This window comes from Pristis pectinata, chromosome 5 (assembly GCF_009764475.1).
Source record: "Pristis pectinata isolate sPriPec2 chromosome 5, sPriPec2.1.pri, whole genome shotgun sequence".
NCBI classification, from domain to species: Eukaryota; Metazoa; Chordata; class Chondrichthyes; order Rhinopristiformes; family Pristidae; genus Pristis; species Pristis pectinata.
The window spans coordinates 49,848,075-49,873,438 of NC_067409.1; the positions used below are offsets into that span (position 1 = coordinate 49,848,075).

General features: G+C 39.9%; 1 protein-coding gene across 8 annotated transcripts in view; it reads right to left on the reverse strand.

The window, feature by feature from the left end:
- The window catches only part of LOC127570373 (tensin-3-like), a 326,270-nt gene that overhangs the window by 111,611 nt on the left and 189,295 nt on the right, over positions 1-25,364 (reverse strand). For all 8 annotated transcript variants that reach the window (XM_052015880.1, XM_052015879.1, XM_052015884.1 and 5 more), the window contains 3 exons: positions 23,440-23,481; positions 8,763-8,812; positions 4,797-4,968 (listed from right to left, as the gene is read on the reverse strand). In XM_052015880.1, coding sequence (XP_051871840.1) covers positions 4,797-4,968; positions 8,763-8,812; positions 23,440-23,481 — 264 coding nt within the window. The remainder of the gene's footprint in view (positions 1-4,796; positions 4,969-8,762; positions 8,813-23,439; positions 23,482-25,364) is intronic.

Below are 25,364 nucleotides of genomic sequence, written 5' to 3' on the forward strand. Positions count from 1 at the left end.
TTAATTTGCAAAATAAAATGAACCAATGCAATAACCTTGCTATAATTTTTTTTCGTATTGATATGTGATGAAATGGAAATCAACCCAATGTATAAATGCCCATGGATGTGATCACTATAAAATATTTTAAAATTATGATGGGATAGAGGACTTGCTAATGTTAGCTGGAAGTACCTTATAGTAATAACTCATGCCACTGTTACAACATTGTGCAAGGTTTTAATATTCAAAGAAATAATGCATAATTTTGAACTGAATTTTAAATCTATATTTGTATAATCCAGAACTGTCTGATCTTAAACATTCACTTTGTTTTTAAACATTTACTTCAAGGTTGTGACAAATTATAGCTTCAGGGAGTATACTACACCCAGACAAGACTGCAGCAATTCAACTTCAACTTTGTTAAAGGAAAGATGTATATCAAAGTTTGGAAAAATTTGACCACTACCTAATGGAACCACACCATACACAGTAAGCATCATTTAATGATATCAGTTAGCTAACCGCATATCAAAGTAATTCCTAAAATGAATATTTATCCTGAAATTATTGGCAGGACTCATCAAATCCAAACAATCTGGTGTGTTATTAATCCTTACAATGGACAGCTCTTATTCAATTTCTAATTTGTGTTGAGTTTATTCTTCTCCATTAGGTCAATATTTGAAGTATTACATTTGGCACAAGTACCCCTGGACTAGGGAGAGGAAAAAGGTCAGTCAGTCTGGTAATTCCCATTGCAAAATGTTTATTTGTTGACATGGAAGATAAGACCAAGCTGTAACCTCATTACAGGAAGGAGAAAAAGTTGAAAAAAAAAGAAACCAGAGACCAGTTAGCCTGATATCAGTAACAGGGAAAATACTACTCTTAAGGAAGTAGCAATAGGGCACTGAGAAAATACGAATAACATTGCAAAGAGTCGACAAAGAGTGATGAAAGAGACAATTCTGTTTGACATATCTGTTACAGCTTTTGTTTCTGAGGATATAGCTAGCTGAAAACCAGCAAGAGCAGTGGTAAAAGTGAATAATGTATCTTATTTAAAAGACGATGGATAACCATAAGACAGAAATGGAAAGAGGGTTAAAAATTGACAAAGGAGGGCAGGAGGAATCTGGACCAGAGTGCCAATACCAGCATGAGTAAAGCAGTTAATGTGATGTACTTGGTCTTTTTGAAGGACTTCTATACGGTGCCACAGAAGAGATGATTAAATAAGATTAGAGCATACAGCATTGGAGGTAATGCACTGGCATGGACTGAGGGTTGGTTAAGAGAAAGAAAACAATTAAAAGGACTAAATGGGTCACTTTATGGTTAGAAGGCTGTGACCAGAGGGGCACCGCAGAGGAATTCACATTCCATATAAATGATTTGGATCAGGGAATCATGTGTAACATATGCATGTCTGTTGATGGTACACGTTGTTACAAGATGGTACATGATGATGCTCAGTGGTGCAGGCTGTGAAGAGGATGTGGAGGGATGTCAGGTGAATATAGACTAAGTGAATGGACAATGACATGGCAGACAAAGTGGGGTGAGGATTCCCTAGCCTGAGATGCCTAGAAGCTGGGGTCACAATCTCAAAATAAAAGGTCTATCATTTAGGACAGAGAGGAGAAGAAATCTCTAAACATCAGAAGATGGTGAATCTTTGGAATTCTCTCCCCAAGATGGCTGTGGAGGCTCAGTAACCAACTGTATGCAGGATAAAGATCAATATTTAAGAATGAGAGAGAAAACAGGGAACTACAGACCTGTAACTAATGTCGCTAATGATGCAATAATAGAAAATAATAGGACTGAGCAGAGTCAGCCTTTATGAAAGGGAAATCATATTTGATTCATTAACTAGAATTTCATGAGATGTGACTCATTGATAAGGGGGAACCAGAAGATGTGGGGTATTTGGATCTTCAGGAGACTTTCTATTAGGTCCCACACCAGAGGTTGGTCAACAAGATTATAATCACAAGGAACTGGGGGTAATATACTGACATAAATTGAGAACACGGATTGTTAACACCCAGAAAACAAACAGGGGGAATATAGGGGTCTTTCTCGGGTTGGAAGGCTATGATTCATGGGGTACAGCAGGGTTCAGTGCTTAGACCCCAGCTCTTCACAATCTATATCAACAATTTGTCCTCAGGAGACCAAATGTCATCTTTCCAAATTCGCTAATGACACACAACTAGGCAGGACTGAGTAGTGAGGAGGATCTAACATAGACAAGCTGGGTGGGTGGACAAGTGAAATATAAAGTGGAAAAAATTGAGGTCATTGCACAAAGCAGAAAAGCAGAATATTTCTTTTAAAGGTGACATATTGTAAAATGATGACATTCAAAAGGACCCGACTACCCTTGTACACAAACCACTAAGACCTAACACGCAAGCACAGTGAGCAGTTAGAATATATGGAACACTTTTTTATTGGATCTTTATACCGGAGTAAAGATACCCTCCTCCCATTAAATAGGGCTTTGGCGAGACCCCACCTAGATTAGCATGTAGAGATTTATTAGGTAAGGAGACCAAAAAAATGATACATCTGCCATAGAGGGGATGCAGCAAATATTCAATGGAGTAACCTGGAATACAATGGTGGATTTGCCTTATGAGAAGAGTTTGAGTAGGTTTGGTCTGTAATTTGTAGAGTTTAAAAGAACAAGAGGAGATTACATAGAAACTTGTGAAATCCTCTACAGGTAGGATTCAAGAAAGATGTTTCCCCTGACTAAGGAGTCTACAACCAAGGTCTGAGAATAAAGGACAGACAGGTCATTTAGGACTAAGATCAGGAGAAATTTCCTCTCTTAGAGGGAAGTGAATCTTTGGAATTCTCTACCGTCAAGGGAAGTTGAGGCTCACCCATTCATTTCATTCACAGGAGAGAGCAACAGAACTCTGGATATTAAGAAATGCAAGGGATATGGTGATAGTGCAGGAAATATGGTACTGCGATAAAAGATCAGAGATGATCTTACTGAAAGACACTTAGACTGGTATGTGGGTAGGATAGGTTTAAAAGGATATGGACAAAACGCAGGGAAATGAGACTAGCTCAAGTAGACAAATTGGTCGGCGTGGACGAGTTAGGCCGAGGGGTCCGCTTCTGTGCTGTATAACTCTATGACTCTATGAAGATGAAGCAAGCATGAGCAGCCAAAAGACCCACTCCTACTTCTTTCCCTGATGTTCATGATTTCTTTCATGAATGGGAATGGCCGATCTACACTGAATCCCTAGGCACCTACAAGTAGAATATTCACATGTGCAATTCACCAAAAGGTTGGTCACACCCACAAAATCCTCATCAAATAGGAGACTTCATTATCCAGGAACTTAAACAGCTGAACAAACCCTATTTCAATTGAATATCCCAAAGGCGGCCAGTAACAGTAACATTAGAAATAACTATTCTTAAAGATGGAAGGTCCTCTATCCAATTCAGGCAACCAGCAGATTTGTAAAGGAACAAGAGGGCTATAGAGGGGGGTGGTGGGAAGTGTGAAGGATCATGGAGGGAGAAAGAAGGGAGAGAATAATTAGAGGTGGAGAGGCAAGCAAGAGGGAGGTGACTGAAAGGAAAGCAAGGGGAAGTGCAAGAAGGGAGAGAAAGATACAGAGGTTGAGCAGGTACTCAAAGAGAAAAAGTGCTTGGACTGATTGTACAATAAGAAGGAAAATGAATGAGGGAAGTAAAGTTGAAGGATCCCAAATAGGAGCAAACGTTTGGAGGTAGAAGCACAAACAGTTAGGGCAGGGATTTTAAGAGGGCTTCAAAGGGACACATTCTTCCTGCAACTATCATCCAAGTGTAGTCTTCGACCACTGGTAGTTCTTCCCTTGTCATACCTACCACCATCCTCTACTTTCCACCTGAAGGAATAGTGGGAAAAGGAATACTAAATGAAGAACATTTGCAGAAAGACCTGGAAATCACAAGAAGAAAGAAGAGCAACACAGAAACAAAAAGGAGGAAGCAAGTGACAGCATTCCCTAAGGATATGAGCAACACCACAGGAAATGACCTGGTATATTGAAATTCTAAAACATGCTGCTGCCATTTCTATTTCCTGCTTTCATGATTTAGTCTTTTTTGAGTTATGAGGAACATTCCTTTCAAGGGATAATGTGTTTCATAATGTTGTGATGCTATGACTTGCTACGAAAACATCCTTTACAGGTGGTGCACCTACTATCTTTAGTACATGTCCTTGAATCTGTCTAAACCTGCTGATGACTATAATTAAAATGCTGTACGTACCTTCCATATTCCCGAAGACATAACTCACTCAGTAATCCTGTATTTGAAGATCAGCATTCTTTTATTTATCTCAACATGTGCAACCTATCACTGGGGCACTCAACTTTTCTCATTAGCTGCACATTTTTCCAGACCATTCAAATTTCCCTGTTAACAAAAACCTTTAGCAAAAACCCATTAACAGCTTGACCTCACTTTAACCACCACTCCATGGTTTTTTTGTTCGATGATGTACAAAAGAAAAATGAATAATGGAATACTCCAGGATCCTAAAACACTAAAATGGAAACATTCACATCAATGCAGATGAAACATTCACAGACACTGGGAATTTCCCTTAAATTCTTGTCTTTGACTGGAATTGTGCTGGTAGAAGATTAGCAGAACATCCAGATGGAAGCACAGGCATGATTTCTGGTATCCTTTTTTTCCTCTAAGTTACACTAAGCAATTTGGTTAACTCAAAGCAAATTCCTGATTTAAGTGCTTCTAAGTTAATTCTTTACAACTCTCACCAAATAATTATCTCCATGTTTGGATTTCAGCATCCGTGTTACATCTTGCAGATTATGAAAGTAGGTTTCTTCTGAACAGCCAGCAGGAAAAGAAACTGCAATGATGCGCTCCGTAATGTAAGTCAGGTCAAGCTCATAGCCCTCCTCCATAATGTGACCCGATTCCACACTCCTGCACACGGAAAGACAAAGAATAAAACCTTTAAAGTAAGTCAAGATCTATTTCATTTCTGACTTCAATACAAGGTGTTCTGTGAAGCAGAAGAGGGAGAAAAAGAAAATTAGCTTCATATATGAATAAGGATTTAAAAATTAAGGGAGTCTAATGAGCAAGAACATTAAATATTCTGGCATGCTTTAACAACAGGGTCTGCTGCAAACCTTGTGATAAAAGGAAGGAAAATCTATAAACATTAAAGCAATAATCCAATATTAGATGGAAGAGACTTTCAAACTTTCCAACACCACATCACACCAAGAGGGTCACATAGCTACACAAGCAGCGAGATTTATTTAATAATCCATGGGAGCTAGACAGCATGAACAACAGATACTTGAACTGCTTGAGAAAAGGCTGATTACACAGCTCAGCAAATAGAGGTAACAAGAGAGTGAGTGTAAATGATGCAGAATATCTGCAGTCAACTTATCGATGTTATCACTTGTAGTGCACTCCAGTCTTCTTCCCTAACTCCTCTTGATCAGCTTAACACCGTGTGTCTATCTCCACCATGATCCCAATGTCAGGAGGACTTGAACCTGTGCATTAATTCTTAATCTCGTGTTCCTATCTGTCCTGTGGTTTACTTTTAGCAATCTCTGCAACTTGAATGCCCCTTTTTCGGTGTTTAACATAGCGCTCAAGGTGTGGTCTGACTAGACTACCGTAGCGTTCAAACTCAGCTCTCTGTGACTTGCATTCTAAAGATTGCTACAATATATTTTTAACATTCTGTTGGCTTTCTTGACTGTTACACTGAACCAGCTACACATGTTAAGCATTGATTCATCACTCGGCCCCAAGGGCTAAATGATCTAGTTCTGATCCTGAGCATTTGTTCCTGATCTGACTTGTAACTTCAACATGGATACATATGTCAGCAATTAGCTGGCTTCAATACACCTTCTACCTTTTTTATTATCAGGTGGGGTGTATAGAGGGCAGACATAAGGCAGTTAATTTATTACTGCCTATTTTGTGTATCCCAAGTTGAATTTCACTCTAACCTTTTCTCCCAAGTGTCTTACAGAATTAAAAGCAAAAAAACTGAATATACTGGAAATCTGAAATACAGAGAGAAAATGCTAGAAATGCTCAACAGGTCAGGCAGCGCCTGTGGAGAAGAAACAGAGTTAATGTTTCAGATCATTAAAGGTCATCTGTTTTTCTCTCCATAGTTAATGACTAACAGGAGTATTTTTACCATTTTTTTTTGTTTTTCTTTCTTGTGGAGCTACTTCACCACAATTCATGAATTCACGTACTGCCCATTTCCATTCTCTGTGCAGTACTTTCAGACCACACATGGTTAAATTCCATTTGCCATTGACCTGCCCACATACAAGAAGCAACTTCCAAGCCGCCTCCTCCAATTCTACATACCCCACCTCTTCCTGTTTCAGTTTCATTCACAAATCGAACCAATCTACATCAGATTTCTGAAACCAAGTCATGATGTAAATTTAGAAACAGTAGCACTCCCACTACAAAGCCCAAGAACAGTCCAGTCATTAATTTCTATCAATAGCTTCAGTTAAAGGAAGAAATCTGTACTTCTTGTGTTCAAAATTCAAAGACTTACTCTCCCAAACTTCCCCATTTTCAGTGCTCTGGAAGAAGTTGCTGGAGAATACTGAAGCCTGCTGACATTGCATTAAAAGCGCAGATTCCTTGCACTAGGAATTTTAAATACAGAACTAAAGTAGTTTTCAGTCTAATTAAAACTCTCAGTATTGACAAAAGTAATAAAAAAAATTAAACTCACAACCCTTCACGTCACTTACCATCTTCTCATACTTCAAAAATTTATCCAATTTTCCCTGGAATTGTTCTCCTGAGTGCAGGTAAGAACATGAAGCAGGAACACTTGCCTCTCGAGCCTACTCTGATAGTCTGTCAGACTATTTTTGACTTGCTACTCCAAAGCCATCTAACTGCCTTGAAACTGTGGTTCAGGCTTTTGAGCGACTTTGAAAAGGACAATCATCAAGCGAGATAGTAATGGAGGTTACATGAAGTTAAACCTATTGGGTAAGACAACTGTAAGACTCTCTTCATCTTCTGCTTTGCCTTTGATTCAAAAGCATAACACAAGCAAGCCAAGTCCTTCAGCAGGGCCCCAGCCAGCTTTAATCAAATCATCTATTTAAACGTCTGCCACTCATTTTGCTGAAATTTGTGACTGAACATGATTTTGCCCTTTGCCTTACATTTTCCTGTCTATGCTACTCCAACAGCTTCCAGTTATGCCTTTTGGAAAACAAGCTTTCAAGGAGAGATCTGAATCAATTGTTGATGTGATCAATGTGGGTTTGCTGACTTAAACATGCACATGTGTGTCTCCTTTCTGCCTGTTTACCACATTCTCATATTTTAACAGTAACCAGAGGAGAAAGATTTAAAGTAGAAGAAGAATCAGAGGAGCGTAAGAGAAGCAGAAACAGATTCAATTTTAACTTTTAAATGAGCATGCATTTGCAAAATAAAAACAAATTGTGGGAGTTAAGGGAAGACCAAGAGGCAAGGACCAACTGGAGAGCTCTAACAACAACCCAGTAAAGCCACCATGGATTGAATTCCCCCTTGACCTGTGATGTTTGGTTCTACAGTTCCCTTAAAAGAGGCGATGGTCTCTGCTTCTGACACTCCATGAGCCAAATATTCCACAAACAGCAATTTTCTGTGTGTTCAATAATTTCATAGAAACTCACTGATTTATTGAAGAATACTCTTCAGTGGGACCCTAAAGGAGCAAGTTGTCTTTCTTTAATCAGTCAATAAATTTAAAAACTTATTAAGCCTTCTGTTAACATTGCTGTTTATATAAATACCCCCATTATACACTATTTCTACTCATACCTACAGTTTCACATCCTTCAAATCACCTAGTGAAACATGATATCACATTTCATTTGCTTTAAATGCTTTTTCTACAATGAAGCAAACATTACTGCAATCAGTCGTTCAACTGTGAACAAGTTAACATACCATAGTTCCTTATGACACAGGAGGCCATTGAGTGCATGCTGGTTTACCGAGCAATCCCATTCTCCATTGATTTCCCCTGTAACCTATTCTCCCCCTCCCCACCTGCCATTCCCTTCAATTCTCCCCTGATTTAACTACTCTCCTGTACACGAGGGGCAATTCACAGTGGCCAATTAAATGATCAACCTGCACATTTTTAGAAGTGGGAGGAAACTGGAGCAGCCGGGGAGGAGGCAGAAGTCCACCCAGTCCCAGAGAGGACATGCAAACTCCACACAGACCACATTACCCCTACTAATGCATCCCTACTTATAATTAACAGAATAATGCAAGTCCTAAATAATGGAACACAACCCTCCCAGATTCAATAGGTAAATATTTGACTAAATATTTATATATTTAAATGTCAGCATTTAGTGCCATTCCTAAATGGGTTTCTGGACTATTTCAGAGGACAGAGAACTGCACTGCAGAGCATTGCATATAGATAAGGTTGGCAGATTTCCTCTCCTGAAGGACATTAGTTGCCTAGGTGTGTTTTTATGTCAATCTAATACTTCTGTGTACTTCTTAAAAAAATTTCCAGATTTCTAAATGAATTTATATTCCACGACCGCCATGGTGGGATTTGAAGTCTGTGGTCTCTAGATTGTTAGTTCAGGTCTCTGGACAACTAGCCTGTTAAATCAGCCACTATGTCACCACTTTAAGGTCTCTTTGGGTTGATAATAATCGGAACACATCTTATTAACACTTACTGAGATGAGTTGTGACTGAAAGACGAGTTCTTCAGAAAATTATTTGACATCTGTAATAATTAAAAAGAAAAAGTTTTAGTTTCTGGCAGTTAAAACTGAAAAAATTGAACATCATCAATGTACAATATCATTGAGGAAAGGTCATTGACCTGAAATGTTAACTCTGTGTCTGACTCCAAATTTGCCAACTGACCTGCTGAGTATTCTTTTTTTATTATTATGCTCATCCTGCACACTAGTTTTGTGATGCCAGACTCTAAAAGGCTTCTAATCTGGGCAGTTTTAAGAATGCCCCATAAATTATACTGAAAGCATTTTATTTTTAAATTATGTATTTGATTATTATTTATGAAAAAAAAGTGAAAAAAATGAAATATTGACAATGATAGGTAAACATAACAAAGATTACAGTTTTGATGAGGTGTCCCAGACCTGAAACATTAGCTGTTTCTCTTTTCATGGATGCTGTCTGACCTACTGAGTCTTTCCAACATCTGATGTTTTTATTAAAGATATCTTTGCTTTTTGATTTTATTACCTTCAGAGTGGCAACTCCTGGATTTTAGACAGAGTGAAATAAACTCAGTACCTTCTAGGTAAACTCATCAGCCTGAAAGAAATATAGGGACCTTAACAGTAAAAATAAACACAAGAAATGCAGCAAAACAGAATGCTGCAGGATGAAAATAATGGACTCTGGGCGACTTCTGATTTTGGAAAGACATAGGGAGTTCAGCCTTCTTCCCCTCCGCCATCAGATTTCTGAACTGCCCATGAACCCATTCCTCTTTTGCACTATTTATTTATTTTTGAAACTTATAGTAAGTTTTATGTCTTGCAGTGTACTGCTGCCACAAAGCAACAAATTTCATGACTTCTGAACAAAAAAACACTGGTGTAGTAAAGACAAACTACATTTAAACCAAGCAGGAACAAAAGCATATGAAGAACACTGGAAAAGGCAACAAGGAAAGATTTAAAACCAGATATGTAGGGGGAGGGCTAGTAGATTATTAGCTCCAGATGTGACTGTTCCTGTCACAGAAGGTAGACTATCGAGTATGGGATCACAATCAAACACAACTGAAATGGAGACCAGGAATAAGGCAGAGACTGGGGGAGGGGGAAAGAAATGGAAAACAAATGTAAAGGATGTGTCTACAGAAATATTCTTCTCACTTTCAGAGACACCAAGCGAATACACACAATAAATTTGCTATCCATCTGAAACAGGGCCTTATGGAAGCACTAGTCCCATATATTAGAAAAGCATTTCAGAGCAGGTATCTTGTGGGGCAAAACTCTCGGCCTTCGCCAGAACCCTGTGCAATGGGTGCAAATATACAAGCTCTGCCTATGTTTCTGCCTTGATTTCCTTTCTTCTTTTTAAATATGAAATAGAATACTGTTTTCATAAGTCACTATTACACAACTTGTAATCTGGCAATGACCTCAAATGTGGGATGAACATAGTAAAAGTATTTTCACCAGCTTGTGTCATACACCCAGATATAATTTCATTACGAAGAAATAGTTCCATTTCCTCTAACAGGCTAGGACTGAACAAAGAAGTTCCCTCCCTGAGCAGTTAACCGTGCCCAATTTTTGTTCAATGATTTCAATGAAATAAAAGTTCAGACACGTTCTAGAGCAAGACAAAAATCCCATCTGTACATTAAGTAAAACATTCAGCGTTGTTCATAGGAGCATGTGACAAGCTCTGACACTGAGACAAAAAGCCTGGCCAAAGAAATAAGTTTTAAGCAGTTTCTTGTTGGACAGACAAGTTTCTTGCTGGTAAGGAGGAAGTAGGCCATGGAGAAATTTGAATCCAAGGATAACAAGGTTATAGATCTGTTCCAGAAAGTTACCACCCAGGTGGAAAAGTTGTAAGTTAGCCCACTGTGCATCACTGACTGATAATGATCTTGTGGATTTTACCATTTATTCAGTTTTATTCAGTAAACAATGCTCTGCTGTGCTGTGTCTTTCATGTACACAACACAAAGTAAAGGATGAATCAACTCTTTCTTTTGCAAAATACAAGCACTGCAGCCAAAGTGGACAACAGATGACTGCATCAATGGGATATTTTGCAGCCTGCCCAGCTCTTCACATTTTTTCAGACAATGGATTCGTTCATAACAGGACTAATATCAGCCCAGATAAAAAGCACAACATCAATGCCATATTTTACAAGACATCTTTTTCGTTACTCTCTCCATTTTATGAAGGTAGGAGCTCAGATATTGTCACAGCCAAACTGCAACTCCCATGGCTGAGCCAGGTAACCTACATTCACTGCCACATCTCTAGAATATGGTAGATCTCCTATTAACCTTCAGAGTAATTGGAGCTGACCAAGTGCCCAAGCAGAAGATGTCTCTCCATTTTGCACTGCAGTAATTGGTAATGAGAAATGGTTGATCACATGGTCTGTCTTGACCACATGATTTGCCTTTTTGTAACTGCTCCTAAGGTTGTACACTAGTGATAGGTCTGATGTGGAACTTATGATGAACAGTGAAGAAATACAATTAACTTAACCATTCTATTTTTAAAAAACTGTCATCATTTTTTCTTCTTTAAACTTTCAAGGACTATTGTACCATGATACAGACCCCACTCGTAAAATGGTTTCTCATATAACACAGAACAGTACAGCACAGGAACCGGCCCTGTGGCCCATGATGCCTGCACTGATCACAATGCCAAATTAATCTAAACCCACTTGCCTGCATGTGATCCATATCCCTCCATTCCCTGCATGTTCATGTGCCTGTCTAAATGCCACTATTGTACCTGCTTCCACCATCACCCCTGGCAGCATGTTCCAGACACCTATCACTCTCTGTGTGGAATAACTTGCCCCGCACGTCTCCTCTAATGTACCCCCTCTCACCTTAAACCTATGCACTTTAATATTTGACATTTCCACCCTGAGAAAAAGACTATCTACAGCTCTCACAATTTTATAAACTTCTGTCAAGTCTCCCCTCAGCCTCTGACACTCCAGACGAAACAATCCAAGTCTGACCAACCTCTCCTAATAGCTAATACTCTCTAATCCAGGAAACATCCTGGTGAACCTCTTCTGCACCATCTCCAAAGTCTCCACATCCTTCCTGTAATGGGATGACCAGAACTGCACACAATACTCCAAGTGCGGCCTAACCAAGGTTTTATACAGCTGCAATACGACTACCTCTTATACTCATTGCCCTGACCGATGAAGGCAAGCATACCATACATCTTCTTTACAACTCTTTCTACTTGCATTGCCACTTCCAGGGAGCTATGGACTTGGACCCCAAGATCTCTCTGTACATGGGTAAATTAAGTCGTTTATTGCCTTATAGTCCAAAGTAAAAACAAAATGCTACCATAGTTGTCAAAGTTTGTCCGATGTTATTATGGTTGGAATACTGGAGCCAGTGAAATGTGTTGTTTATATCAGCAGTCAAACATTTAACCAGGTGGAAGACATTCCTATTTAAATGTAGACATTATCAACTGAACAGAATGAATTCATAAAATCTGCAGCAATGATAATAAGATAAGACTATTGAAAAGATGGATTCTTGACCTCACAATCTACCTCGTCATGGCCTTGCACTTTATTGTCTGCCTGCACTGCACTTTCTCTGTAACTGTAACACTTCATTCTGCATTCTATTATTGTTTTTCCCTTGTACTACCTCAATGCACTGATGTGATGAAAATGATCTGTAGGGATGGCATGCAAAACAAAGTTTTTTCACCGTACCTCAGTACAAGTGACAATAATAAACCAATTTATCAATTTAAAATAATGTCAAAACTTTATTTGATTTCAAAAGTACACAGAAACTGTTTCTGCATCAGCAAGATCACCCACAGGGACAGTGGTCCGAGACTCTGGAATAGCTTCCTAAATTTCTTGTTCTACTTAAACACCTTCAAAAGCCTCCTGCTAACTCAATCTCTTCAACCATGCTGCCAACAACCCTTCCACTTTGTCTCAAGCATCTTAGCTTTTTCCTCATGTTCAGAGTACTACACAATCACCTACTCTCATCAAAGATAGCAGAAAAGTCAGAACTGTTGAACAGACTCAACGTCTTGTCATCTGGACAAACTGTTCAGCCCAGGAAAGCATCAAAGAGTGCAATGATACCCTCATTCTTCTTTGCAACAGGAATTACACAAAGTACTTCAGGAATAGACAAATCAAATTCTTCAGGAAAAGGCAAATCAAATTCTTCAGAAAATCTGATAGTTATACTCTCACAGCATTAACCTATCCATCTTATGATGTGAAATTGCTCCATCATTTCAAACTTCATTCCTCCACAATGCTCATCTAAGTAGAAAAATACAAGTCCTAACATAGCTACCTGTGAAACATCACGATTACAATATTGACAATTTATACATTGCAGATTCACCAGAATTATAACCTGACCTTGCATTTACACTGTGTCCTTAAAGTACAATAAAATTGTTGCAGCACACTTCACAGCTGGGTACCTGACAGACTCTTTCAGTCATCATGGCTGGGAAGTTTCTTTGTTGCTCATAGAGTCATAGATCATAAAGATCCTTCAGCTCACCATGTCCATTCCACAAGGTAAGGTCAAGGCCCTTTTCAATTGCCGCCTCACAGTAGCAAAGAGCTGGTCCCCAAATAACAGTGCGGATTCCATCATTGCTAAGCATGATGGACATGGTCTTCACTATGCATCAACTTCAATAGAAATGCAAAGGAACAGCTTCAACCATTATCCATGACCTTTACTGACCACACAAAAGCCCTAGTCCCAGTCCGTTAAAACAGGCAATGGAGCATCACTCTCAAATTTGGCTGCCTGTAGAAATTCATTCACATCCTTCCTATACCTTGGGTGACCAGAACCACATGCAGTACTCCAGCTGAGGTCTGCCCAAGGGTTTTATTTTGAAAAGAGTTGGAGCATAACCCCCTTACTTCTGTACCCGATGCCAAGACTAATGAAGTGAGATATCCAAAATGCTGCCCTAATCACTTTCAAGGATCTATGGACAAACTCCAAGGTCCCTCCATTCCTCAATATTCCCTAGGACCCTACCACTCATGGTGTCATGAATACTAGCATCACTAGTACTCCGAAAATACATCACCTCACATTTGTCTGGTTTAAACTCCATCTGCCATTTCTCAGCCTAGTTCACCAACACATCAATATCTCTCTGCATCAACACTATCACCAGTTCCGCCAATCTTCATGTCATATGCAAACTTGCTGATCATGCCTCCCACATCTACATGCAAGTCATTAATATACATTACAAGCAGCAAGGGTCCCAGCACTGACCCTTGTGGGACACCACTAGTCACAGGCATCCAATCGCAGAAACAACCCTCTACCATCACCATCTGTCTCCTATTGCCAAGCCAATTGTGGATCCAATTTGCCCTGTGTTCTATGGGCCCTAATCTTTTGAACCAGTCTCCCATGTGGGACCTTGTCCATATAAAGTCCATGTACTGTAAATCACATCTACAGCCCTGTCCTCATTTATACACTTTGTTACCCCTTCAGAAAATTCAATCAGATTAGTCATACAGGATCTGCCCTTGCCAAAGCTGTGCTGGACATCTCTGATTAGTCCCTGCCTTTCCAGGTGATCATTAATCCTCTCCCTCAGAATTTCCTCTGGTATCTTCCATACCACTGATGTTAGCCTCACAGGTCCATAGTTACGAGGCTTTTCCCGGCTGCTTTTCTTGAAAATGAAGACCACATTTTGCTGTACCCCAGGTATTTTTCCGAGACCCTTCTTAGCCTTCTTCATTACCTTTTTAAGCGCCTCCCTACACTTTTTGTACTCCTGACATGCCTCTCCTGTCATTATTTCCTTATACTTGTCATATGCTTCCTCTTTTGTCTTTATCCAACTCTGAGTAACCTTCAACGCCCAGGTTTCCCCATACTTGTTATTCTTGGGTTTTACCCTTACAGGAACATGTTACGTAAGAATATAAGAAATAGGAGCAGGAGTAGGCCATCTGGCCCGTTGAACCTGCTCCACCATTCAATAAGATCATGGCTGATCTGGCCATGGACCCAGCTCCACTTACCTGTCTTTCCTCCACAACCCTTAATTCCCCTACTATGCAAAAACTGTGTCTTAACTATATTTAATGAAGTAGCCTCTACTGCTTCCCTGGGCAGAGAATTCCACAGATTCACTGCTCTCTGGGAAAAGCAGTTTCTCCTCATCTCCATCCTAAATCTACTCCACTGAATCTTGAGGCTATGTCCCCTAGTTCTAGTCTCACCTACCAGTGGAAACAACTTTCCTGCCTCTATTTTATCCATCTCTTTCATAATTTTAGATGTTTCTAGGTTGGCCTTGAACTCTTGCTATTTCTCTTTTGAATACTTCCCATTGTGTACTTGCCTGCAAGTAGATGCTCCCAATCTACTTTTGCCAGGTCCTCGCTATGTTCATGAAATTAGCCTTCCCCCAATTTAAGATTTTTATTACCGGTCTATGCCTATCCTTTTCCATAACCACTTCAACATATACAGTGTTATGGTCACTACTCAATACTGAGTTAAAGCAATCTTTGACTAACAATTTAATACCTCTTCCCCTTTTACTCTCACCTGGCTTGCCTGAACATTCTATACCCCAGGATACCAAGTCGCTAATCCTGGCTCTTCTTCAACCACGTTTCAGTCATGGCAACAATATCGTAGACCCAAAAGATTTGAGTTCATCTACTTTTCTCATTATACTCCTTAAAATAGATGCTATGGAATTCGCTTGATGTGCACTTCCTCACTTGTTCTGGCTCCAGGACTTACTAACTATTTCTCCTTTAAGTGATTGTATCTCTCCATCAGGACAAATACTCTGAGCCCCATTCCCCTGCCAATTCAGTTTAAGCCTTCCCCAACAGTGCTGGCAAACCTCCCAACAAGCACGTCGGTCCCAATCTGGTTAAGGCGCAACCCATCCCACTTGTACAGGTCCCATCTTCCCCAGAAATGGTCCCAATGATCCAGAAACCTGAAGCCCACCCCCCTGCACCATCCCTTCAGCCACACATTCATCTGCCCTATCCTTCTATTCCTATACTCACTAGCTAGTGGCACTGGAAGCAATCTGGAGATTACAGCCTTTAAGGTCCTGCTCTTTAAACGGCTACCTAGCTCCCTAAACTCTAGTTGCAGGACTTCAATCCTTACACCACTTATGTCATTGGTACCTACATGTACCACGACCTCTGACTGTTCACCCTTCCCCTTCAGAATGCCCTGCAGCTGCTTTGAGACACCCCTGACCCTAGCACTAGGGAGACAACATTCCAACCTGGAGTCTGTTTTGCTGCCACACAAATGCCTATCTGCTGCCCTTACAATAGAACCTCTTATCACCATCGCTGTCATAGACCTGCTTGCCACCCACCCACCATCCCCCTCCCCCTCCCCCCCACACCCCTTCTGTATAGCACTGCCCACCGTGGTGCCAGGAACTGGGCTGCTGCTGCTGTTTTCCCTGGAGAGGCCATCCCCCACAACAGTATCCAACATGGTAAAGCTGTTTGAGAAGGGACTGATGGCAGGGACTCCTGCACTTACTGCCTGCCCTTCCTGGTGGTCAGTCACCCATCTCCTCACTTTCTTGTACCTGCGGAGTGATCAGCTCACTAAACATACTGTCTGCTACATTCTCTGCATCGCAGATGCTCCATAGCGAGTCCATCCAGCTCCAATTGCTCTAAGTGGTCTGCCAGGAGCTGAAGATGGATACACGTCCTGTAGGTGTAGTTATCAGGGACACTGGAAATGCCCCCAATCTCCCACATCCTGCACAAGGCGCATATCACTGCCCTAGCCTCCATAACCCATGTGATTACTCCATTCAATTGAGACAGCCAGAGAAACCGAAGCCTGATGCTTACCAGTAAACTGGCCTAATGCTTATACTTTGACCTCAACAGCAACACTGCATCCACAAGAGACCCAATCTCAGTGCAGAATGGTGGTAATCAAGTGAGCATCATTACCCCAAAACTTCCCTCAATCTTTGTCAATGCAATGCTGGACCCGACTTCCAACAAGCTTCCTGCTGGGGTGGAGCTAATCAAAAGGACAAATTGGAAAACATTCAACCTACATTGCCTCCTTTACAGAACCAAGGTCACCCCAGTCACTGAACTGCAGAAGGCAGTTGACTTTTGTGTACGTGCATTTTCAGAGGCCGAGTTCCAAAGTCAATGTTGATTCATTCCCTGTAGTGTATGAGAGAATAGGTCTGCAAAACAATTTTTTAACCACTCTATAGTCACTATACATTACCGACTTCCAATAATAAATGTCCCTGACAGGACCCTAAAAATCATGGACAATTTCCCATCTCTTGAGAGCCACATGTTAACTAAGGCAGAAATCAATGATGAAGTTCACCACCCTCTTAGGTACACCTTTGGCCATTTGAGAAAAAAAGGTGTTTGAAGATGAAAACGTCAAGCTCAGCACAAACGTCATGATCTTACCAAGGAGCAGTTCTCCCGCACTCTTCTGAGACATTGACCACCTACAACAGACTCCTCAATGCACTGCAGAAATACTGCCAATGCTACCTACAGATAATACTCCAATTCAACTGGTGGGAACTGTGACCTAATAGCAGAGCCCTCTCCTAGGCCACATCCTCAGCAATGAACCCTGGTTTCAATGGGCAGGCCACATCATTGCATACACAAAACCAGACTCCTAAAACAGATGCTCTATTCAGAGCTCTTTTACAGCAAGAGGATACTGGGTAGTCAGAGAAAATGATGCAAGAATGTTCTCAAAGCCTCCTTGAAACAATGTAAGATTCCAACCAATTTGTGGGAATCCCTGATCCACAACCAATCAAAATGAAGAAGGAACATTGGAATGGCATTGAGAACTTTGAGCCTTTTTGTCAGGAGCACTCAAAAACCCAGCGTGAATGACAGAAGGTGTGCACCACTCCCCAAACTACCCACTCCTCTGCCCTGCCAAGCACCTCCTGTTCCACCCTGTGGCAGTATCTGCAGACCCAATATTGGCCTCATCAGCCATCTCGGAACCTACAAAAATGGATTGGAAGCAAATGAGCCTTGAACCCAAGGGAATGCCCAAGAGAAAAGAAAGCAGGCTCAAATCAAGCATGGGGATGCTATAAGTAGCAACCCACATGAAGAACAAACAAATCCTGGAGTGTCCCAAGGTAAGCAAATGCTTTGCCAACTCGTACATTTGAGGACATTTGGGGAGGCAATAGGATTGAGGACAAGTAGGAAGGGTGGGGCGAGGGGGTGAGTAGGTGGAGAATAGCAGTTTACTAATACTAAATTATATTTGTAAAGTAGAAGCAGACCAATCAGGACACCAGGACAACCATGGTCAGAAAAAAAGTGGAACACACTGTCCATGTGGCTCCAACGGTAAGTAAATGGTGTCTCATGTGATTCAATTCAGAACATAGAGAGGGATCCAAATTGCAATCCTCTCCCAGTTGTGAAAAGCGATCAACAATAACAAATTTAGCAGAGGCATCAAGCATGTCCAATCTGGGCATGCATCCAGGTCAGCATCGATCTGGGCCTGAGATCTGTTTCTTTTAAATTGCCACAGAACAGCGTGAATGCAAGATTTGAAATGTGGGTCATATGTCTGTTAACAACTCTTTTCCTTAATGTTTGTGTGAAACGACCCCGCTCATTGCATTTTGTTCACAATCTAGAGTCAGGAAACTTGCTGGAGAATTGTTGTTTATAAAAGTACACACCTCCATTAAAGAAATTCTGAATGAGTTAAGATTCAGTGGGAGAACTCTATTTGACTGTACGTTTAGCTAGAGTTTTTTTCTGAGCTGAATACGTGCTGTTTGGGAGAATGTGTGCTCTGTTCAAGGTCTGTCTGATTGAAGGACTGGTGGGCAGCAGATAATCAAGTTGTCTGTCCTTGGAGTGGTGACGTGAGGGAAGAGACAAGGGTGATGGCGAGGGAGGCGGCAAGGGAGGTAACGAGGGAAGGCAAGGGTGCATACAAGGGAAGATCATCTTGCATTAAATTTACAGAGGAGCAGTGAAGTGCATCAGTTGGGTCTACTTCTTCCTGGGGAAGCCACTAAACTTCTTCACCTCAGAGGCCAAGAACTGAACCCCAGCACCCTGACCCCCACAGAAGTGTATAAGTCCACTATGATCCTGAACCACTTTGTTCCTTTTCATTCCAATGTCAGTGACATCCCTTGATTTGTTCAGCTTACTATGTAAAAAAAACTGTTTGCTGGGTCCCTGGAATTCATCCCCTTCCCAAATGACGGTCCTAAGTGAGAAGAGAAAGCAAAGAATGGCAGACTTCACCTTGTAATATCTGATCTCCTCAGATAACGATGATCTTGGATTGAACATACATGGTTTGTGCGCACTCGGACAAAACCACCTTCTCCAATACAACAACCTGAAAGGATCAGTAGTCCACCAAACAGTCAGTCCTGTTGCAGGGTCTTGACCTGAAATACCGACTATCCCTTTGCCTCCACAGATGCTGTTCGACCTGCCAAGTTCCTCCTGCAGTTTGCTTTTTGCTCCAGATTACAGCATCTGCAGTCACTTGCGTCAAACAAATTATGTGGGTTGAAGCCTGGTCATCAGCAACTTGCTGCAATTGGGGCATGACAATCATTTTGCCCTCATTTTCAGATGACAATTAATTTAAGCCCCATATAACATGCATCACATTGTTTATCACTTCACAGGATGATTAGTTTATAAATTAAACTTACTTAATCTTTTACTTTCTCCCATGACCTTTGTTTGGTACACAAGATCTTTTTAAGTGCTGTCTGATTCCCCTCATAGAATGGACTGTGGGATTTATCTTTGGTTTGACTAATGATAATTAAAGACCCCCCCACCCCCCCCCAACAATTATAATTCATTATCTATCCACAACCTCTTCAAATTGCCTGAAAAATTCTCGTCAGTTTCTGTTTGTGTTGTATGACATAGAATCAGATTGTCTCTAGCCAGACAGAATCTGTCTGAGCATTGTCATCAATAAAAATTTTCCTTTCTATGGATGAAGTCATGTCTGTATTCAATAAAGCCCACTCTCCCTTTTTTCTGCCTCCCTCTGAAATTTTTTTAATAGGTGAGAATACATAGTTCCAGTCCAACTGAAGCCAAGTTTCTATTAAGGCGATTACCTTTCCATTCTAGATTAAAGCCACTACTTTTGACTTTTGAAGTTTTACAGATTCAGAAAGGAATATTCATACTCTGATCCATAATGACATATTTCCTTAATTTTCTCTCTCATATCTTTTTTTTCCAGAATCCATGTTCTTAGCTTCGTTTCTATCTACCATTATTTCTCTCTACGATCCTACAACTTATTATTAGGCTACTTTGTTGTTTACTTGGGCTCATTACAATATTATGCAGGCAAAGCAATGATGCATTTGATTCAACTCTCGATACTCAATTTTGCTTTTATCAACATTGAAAACTTTTCAGATGAGTTTTTTTGTGGAAAGCAGGAATCGTCAAAAAGAATAGCTGATTTAAAGGATGCCTCAAAATTAATTAATTTAATTGTGATTTTAAGCTTCTTCACATACAATGTTTCAGTTCATTAACTACAACAGTACAAATTCCTAAACAAGAATGATCTTTAGCAAAAAAGGATAAAAAGAGGTTTAGAATTCAGCTGGGAATCCCACTTCTAACTTCCACATGGCTATTGCAAGTTTGTGGAAGAAGGACAAGGATAAAGGGTGTTTGATGGTTGGTGCAGACTCAAGTTTCAATGCTGTATGATTCTGTGATATGAACAGGGATGTAATGTCACTTGAAGGATTCCATCGAGTCCCACTAAGGAGGGCCAATGAAGACATGGATGAATTGCTGGCATTGAAAAAATGGTGAAAAGTACAACAGATGTACACAATCAGAGGCACAATCCCCACTGCTTAAAAAACACATATACTTGAGTTGCCCACTTTATGTTATGGCAGGTGTAATTGCTGAAGTAAAGCCAGAATTGTCTCCCCAACAATTTACAGTAGAAGCTTAATTACCTGGCACTTCACTAACCAGCACTTTCCAGTAACCTGCGCTTCAGAGGGAGCCCCTAGTCCAACATAGGGGGCAGCACTGAGGGACTGCCTGTGCATCTCCTGCCATTACACATTGTTCATATCTTTTTTCTTACCTGCTGGATAATGCAGAGTATTGCCAGTTGCCAAATCATTGGCGAGTTCTGGTAGAGTACATCATTTCATTTCCTTTATTCTATAACCTATGGTATTAATTTAGTGTGTGAAAACAAACTTAACTCTTGTCAAACTGGCCGATCCAACTTACATGCACTTTCCCTTCCTCGTGGATGCCAGATAGTAAAGCTTCTTTATAATTCAATTACATATGACAATTATCATGTACATTTACTGAAGGCAACATGTCATGTCAAAAGTATTCATCTCATGTCAAAAGTAGTAACAATATCAAATTGAACTGAACTACAAAAATTATCTGAACACAACACACCACTTGTCAAACTTAATGGAACTGAATGATGCAAAAGCAAAATAGTGCACATGCTAGAAATCTGAAATAAAACCAGAGAATGCTGGAGATGCTCCGCATGTTAGCAGCATTCATGGAGAAGGAAACAGGTTTAATGTTTCAGGTCAATGAGCTTTCATCAGAATTAATATCAAGGTAAGCAAGAAGTGGCCAGAGATCCAACGGTTGTTAAAAAATAATTTCCTCTCATAAAACATCAAGAAATTTTTCCTTTCTTATGACGAAAAGATTAATCGAGAAACTTAAAACAAAAGGTCTACTTCGCAACAGGGAGTAAGTTAATGAGAGGTAATCACAAACAGTAAGCTGCTACTTTGAATTGTCCTGAATACCTGCCCTGCCTAACACAATTTAAGGAAAGCCATTATGATTGAAGCCAATGGTATTGGCAAATGGTCAAAGCTATCTGGCCAACATTGTTAAATATCCAGGATCAGCAGGAATGGTGTGGTCATGGTAACTGTATTTAATTGAAATACAATACAAAATGAAACAGTAGAGGATCTAAAATGTATAAGTAAAATTAATGAGAAACAAAGGACTGCAGATGCTGGAATCTAGATGAAAAACACGATGATGCTGGAGTAACTCAGCAGGCCACACAATAATGCTGGATGATGATCCTGCTTTTCTCCACAGATGCTGCTTGGCCTGCTGAGTTCCTCCAGCATCATGGTGTTTTTCATCAAGTAAAATTAATTATTTTAAAAAAGTGTCCCTGATTCATAATTAATTTTCAGTTTGCAATTTAAAACATAACAAAATGGATCCAATCTGGCCAGTCTTTCTGTTTAGTAAAGGCATCTTTCAGAGAAGGAAACAATTTATGTCAAACAACCAATACAGGGATCAGTTACCCCCATGTTAAGCACAAGAAGGCATACCAAACTTTCTGTATCTACATGAAAACTCCCCTCAGCAAACTTCCCTCAGCTGAGAACTTCCCTTCTGCTCAATCTCAGTATAGTTTTTTATTGGGCCTATTACCGTCAATTCAAGGTTTTGCTAATTATATGTCAGATCAATAAGTCTTGAACCAGGAACTTTTGTTCACAAAGAGATGCACTAAGATTGTTCAACATCTCTCAATGTAGGTTCTTAATGCTAGCAGGAAGACAACTTTTATTTCAGATGGCCAAGCTGAGCTTGCAATAATAAAAGTACATTGCTTCCTAAACCTCCTTTCTCCATTCATATAAAAATAAAACAAATTAAGACATATGATTAAGCACCATTATAATTCTGTTTAATTAGTGAAAAGGGATGGGGGAAGAAAAGAGGTAGGAATTAAATTAGAAAAATTACTAAGGAATATAGTATGGGGAAGCTGTACTATAACACACACATGTATACATACACACTATTGGTATTGGTACTGGTGACACATCTTTAAAGATATCAGTTAGTTAACATCTGTATCAACAGATTTTGATTCAAATCTCTCATGCTAACTTCTTCTCACAGATGAGCCCTACAGAAATAAAGAGGTAAATGGATTTGATGGAAAAACAAATAACATCAGCCATTTACCACTGTTGCTTTTTGATCTGTTTTGTTCAATCTAAACACATCAATCTACAGCAATTTTCCACAATTGCTTGCCTTAATTGTGGGAACGATATGATTTTTAAAACTACCCCATAAGGAGTCCCTGAGCAGCAACTTCAATGAGAAAGGCCATGTTAATCATGAATGGCACTTGCTTATAACAGAACTCTGTCATGTCAAATGCCCAATAAAGTCTCCTCCAAGCTCTTCAAAATGATGTGGAAAGAAATTTTATATGTGACAGCTACTTGTGAAGAGCAGGAGCATAAAAAGATCAAAATCAAATATAATTAAACATTGATTCAAGTTCCACAACTTCCCACCAGGCACTCTCAACTAATAAATCCAATCTGCACAAGGCCAATTTTGTAAGAAAAGGCCTGTTATAAGAAAATTAGCAGAAATAGTCACAGTAATAGAAGGGAAAATATTTTTAATACTGTCAGTTGCTGCCACTATAGAAAAGACGCATTCACTTTTTTTGCTTGTCACATCAAGCTCAAGTTAATAATAAAATTAAACATTACCTACCGGACTGTTTACATGACTTACAAATGCATCAGAGTTATCAGGCTGTAAGAGAAAGAGAAGGGAGAATGCTGTGATATACTTGTATCATAAAATCCAATTTTCTCATCCAATTGTGCTTGTCAAAATAGAAGTCACATTTTGCAATGAAGAAAAGCTCTCCAGAGAATCCAAATAGTTGCCACCTCATAATTCAGTCAGTTCTTGCAGCAAGATCTTCTCACAGGCTTACACCATGGTCATGTGTCACAGATAATGAATAATCCTCACTACCATGAAATTTTAACCCTACATGATCAGAGCAGCAGCAGTTCAAGGATCTTTGTCACCTGACCTCTAAATGTATCCTGAGGCACCAAACAGAAGTGGAAAGACAAGGCTGTCCTGGTTGATGTACTTTATCTGTGTGACCTGAGAAAGTCTCAGAGGTTCCCCCCAACTGTTATGACAAGTCCACAGATTAACCGAACTCATGAGAGTGCTGACCTGAGTCATGCCCCAGACTCGCACTCAACTTTCTGTGCAGCATTTCCCCAACAAAATAGTTTCCTTCCAGGTCTCTCTGCCGGTGGATAAGCAAGCAAATTCTGATCAGGCCACTCCCCTCTGTACCAACACCACATTCACCAACATTATTCATAGTCTCCACTTAAGTTATCAGTGGGTGCAACTGCTAATGTTGAAACTAGAAGTTGGATACTATATTATCATATTATCAAAACAAGAATAAATTCCTGCACTTTGGTAGACTTGTCTAATGGAAAAAAATACTAGTTAAAGAAGCAATAACTTTTGGTTAACACATGGAAGATTTAATTTTTACAACACATTTGCAACATCTCTTTTTCTCTCTAATATTACTTTTACTACCCATAGGTTTAGAAATGTGACTTCTCTCACCATTTTATATAGCAGATGTAAGATGTACACAAATGGCTTATGAGGAGTCAGTTCCAGACCTCTTGTTCCCTTTATTCCAAAACTAACAGCTTGAGCTTTTGCAGGAAGCACACACTCCACTTTAACCCTGATGAAGTGAAGTAAGTAAAAGTAAACTTCATGCTACACATCTCCATGGAAACACAGGGAAGTATTTGCCTCTTCAGGGGTGAGGACTTTAAAATCCCATTCATTCCAGTTATGGCTTCCACAAGATTAATAAGAGTAAAAATGTCTTGATGGTATCATTGCACAACACGACTTCAACAAACAATTATTCAGCAGTATTACAACTGCCAAACAGAAATGTAAACTATATGAGGAATATAAGGATTAAAAAAAAACTCTTAGATAAAACGATGACTTAAATTGCTTCAACAGATCATTCAGTGTTATAATATTAAAACAATGGAAACATTCAAAATCCGTAACATAAATCTGAGCTTCAGAAACTCCATAACATTTGAATTTGTGAATCTATTAGTTCCTAAAGAAAATACAGTCACTATTTCCATACTTTAGCTGTGATGCATTTCTGAGTGCTCCAAATCTGTCACCAATGCAGACAGCTTTGCTTGGAGCAATGGCCTGGATTCCCTGGTGAATCCAGCCACAACACGGATTACATTTTGTGCTTTCACCTCTCTGCTCTCTGGAGTTGACCAAAATGAGTTGAGCTTCAGATTATGAGAATTTTTTTTTGTCTTCTTCACAGTCATGATCAAGGCTATTATAAAACCTTACCTTGAAATATTCCATACAAAATAAACACCGTCCCTTTTATCTCTGACATTAAATGTGATAAAGCCCAGGATCTGTTTGAACTATCCCAAATGGATCAGGTCTAACTGCTTCATTTGCCAGTATCCAGTTTGGTAAAGACTTAAAGAGATTCAGGCCCCTACATTTGCTTTTGAGAAGGAGCCAGTTCCTGCTTTAGGCATCCATATGGAATGTCCGAAGAAATAAAAAAATCAAACATAAAGATA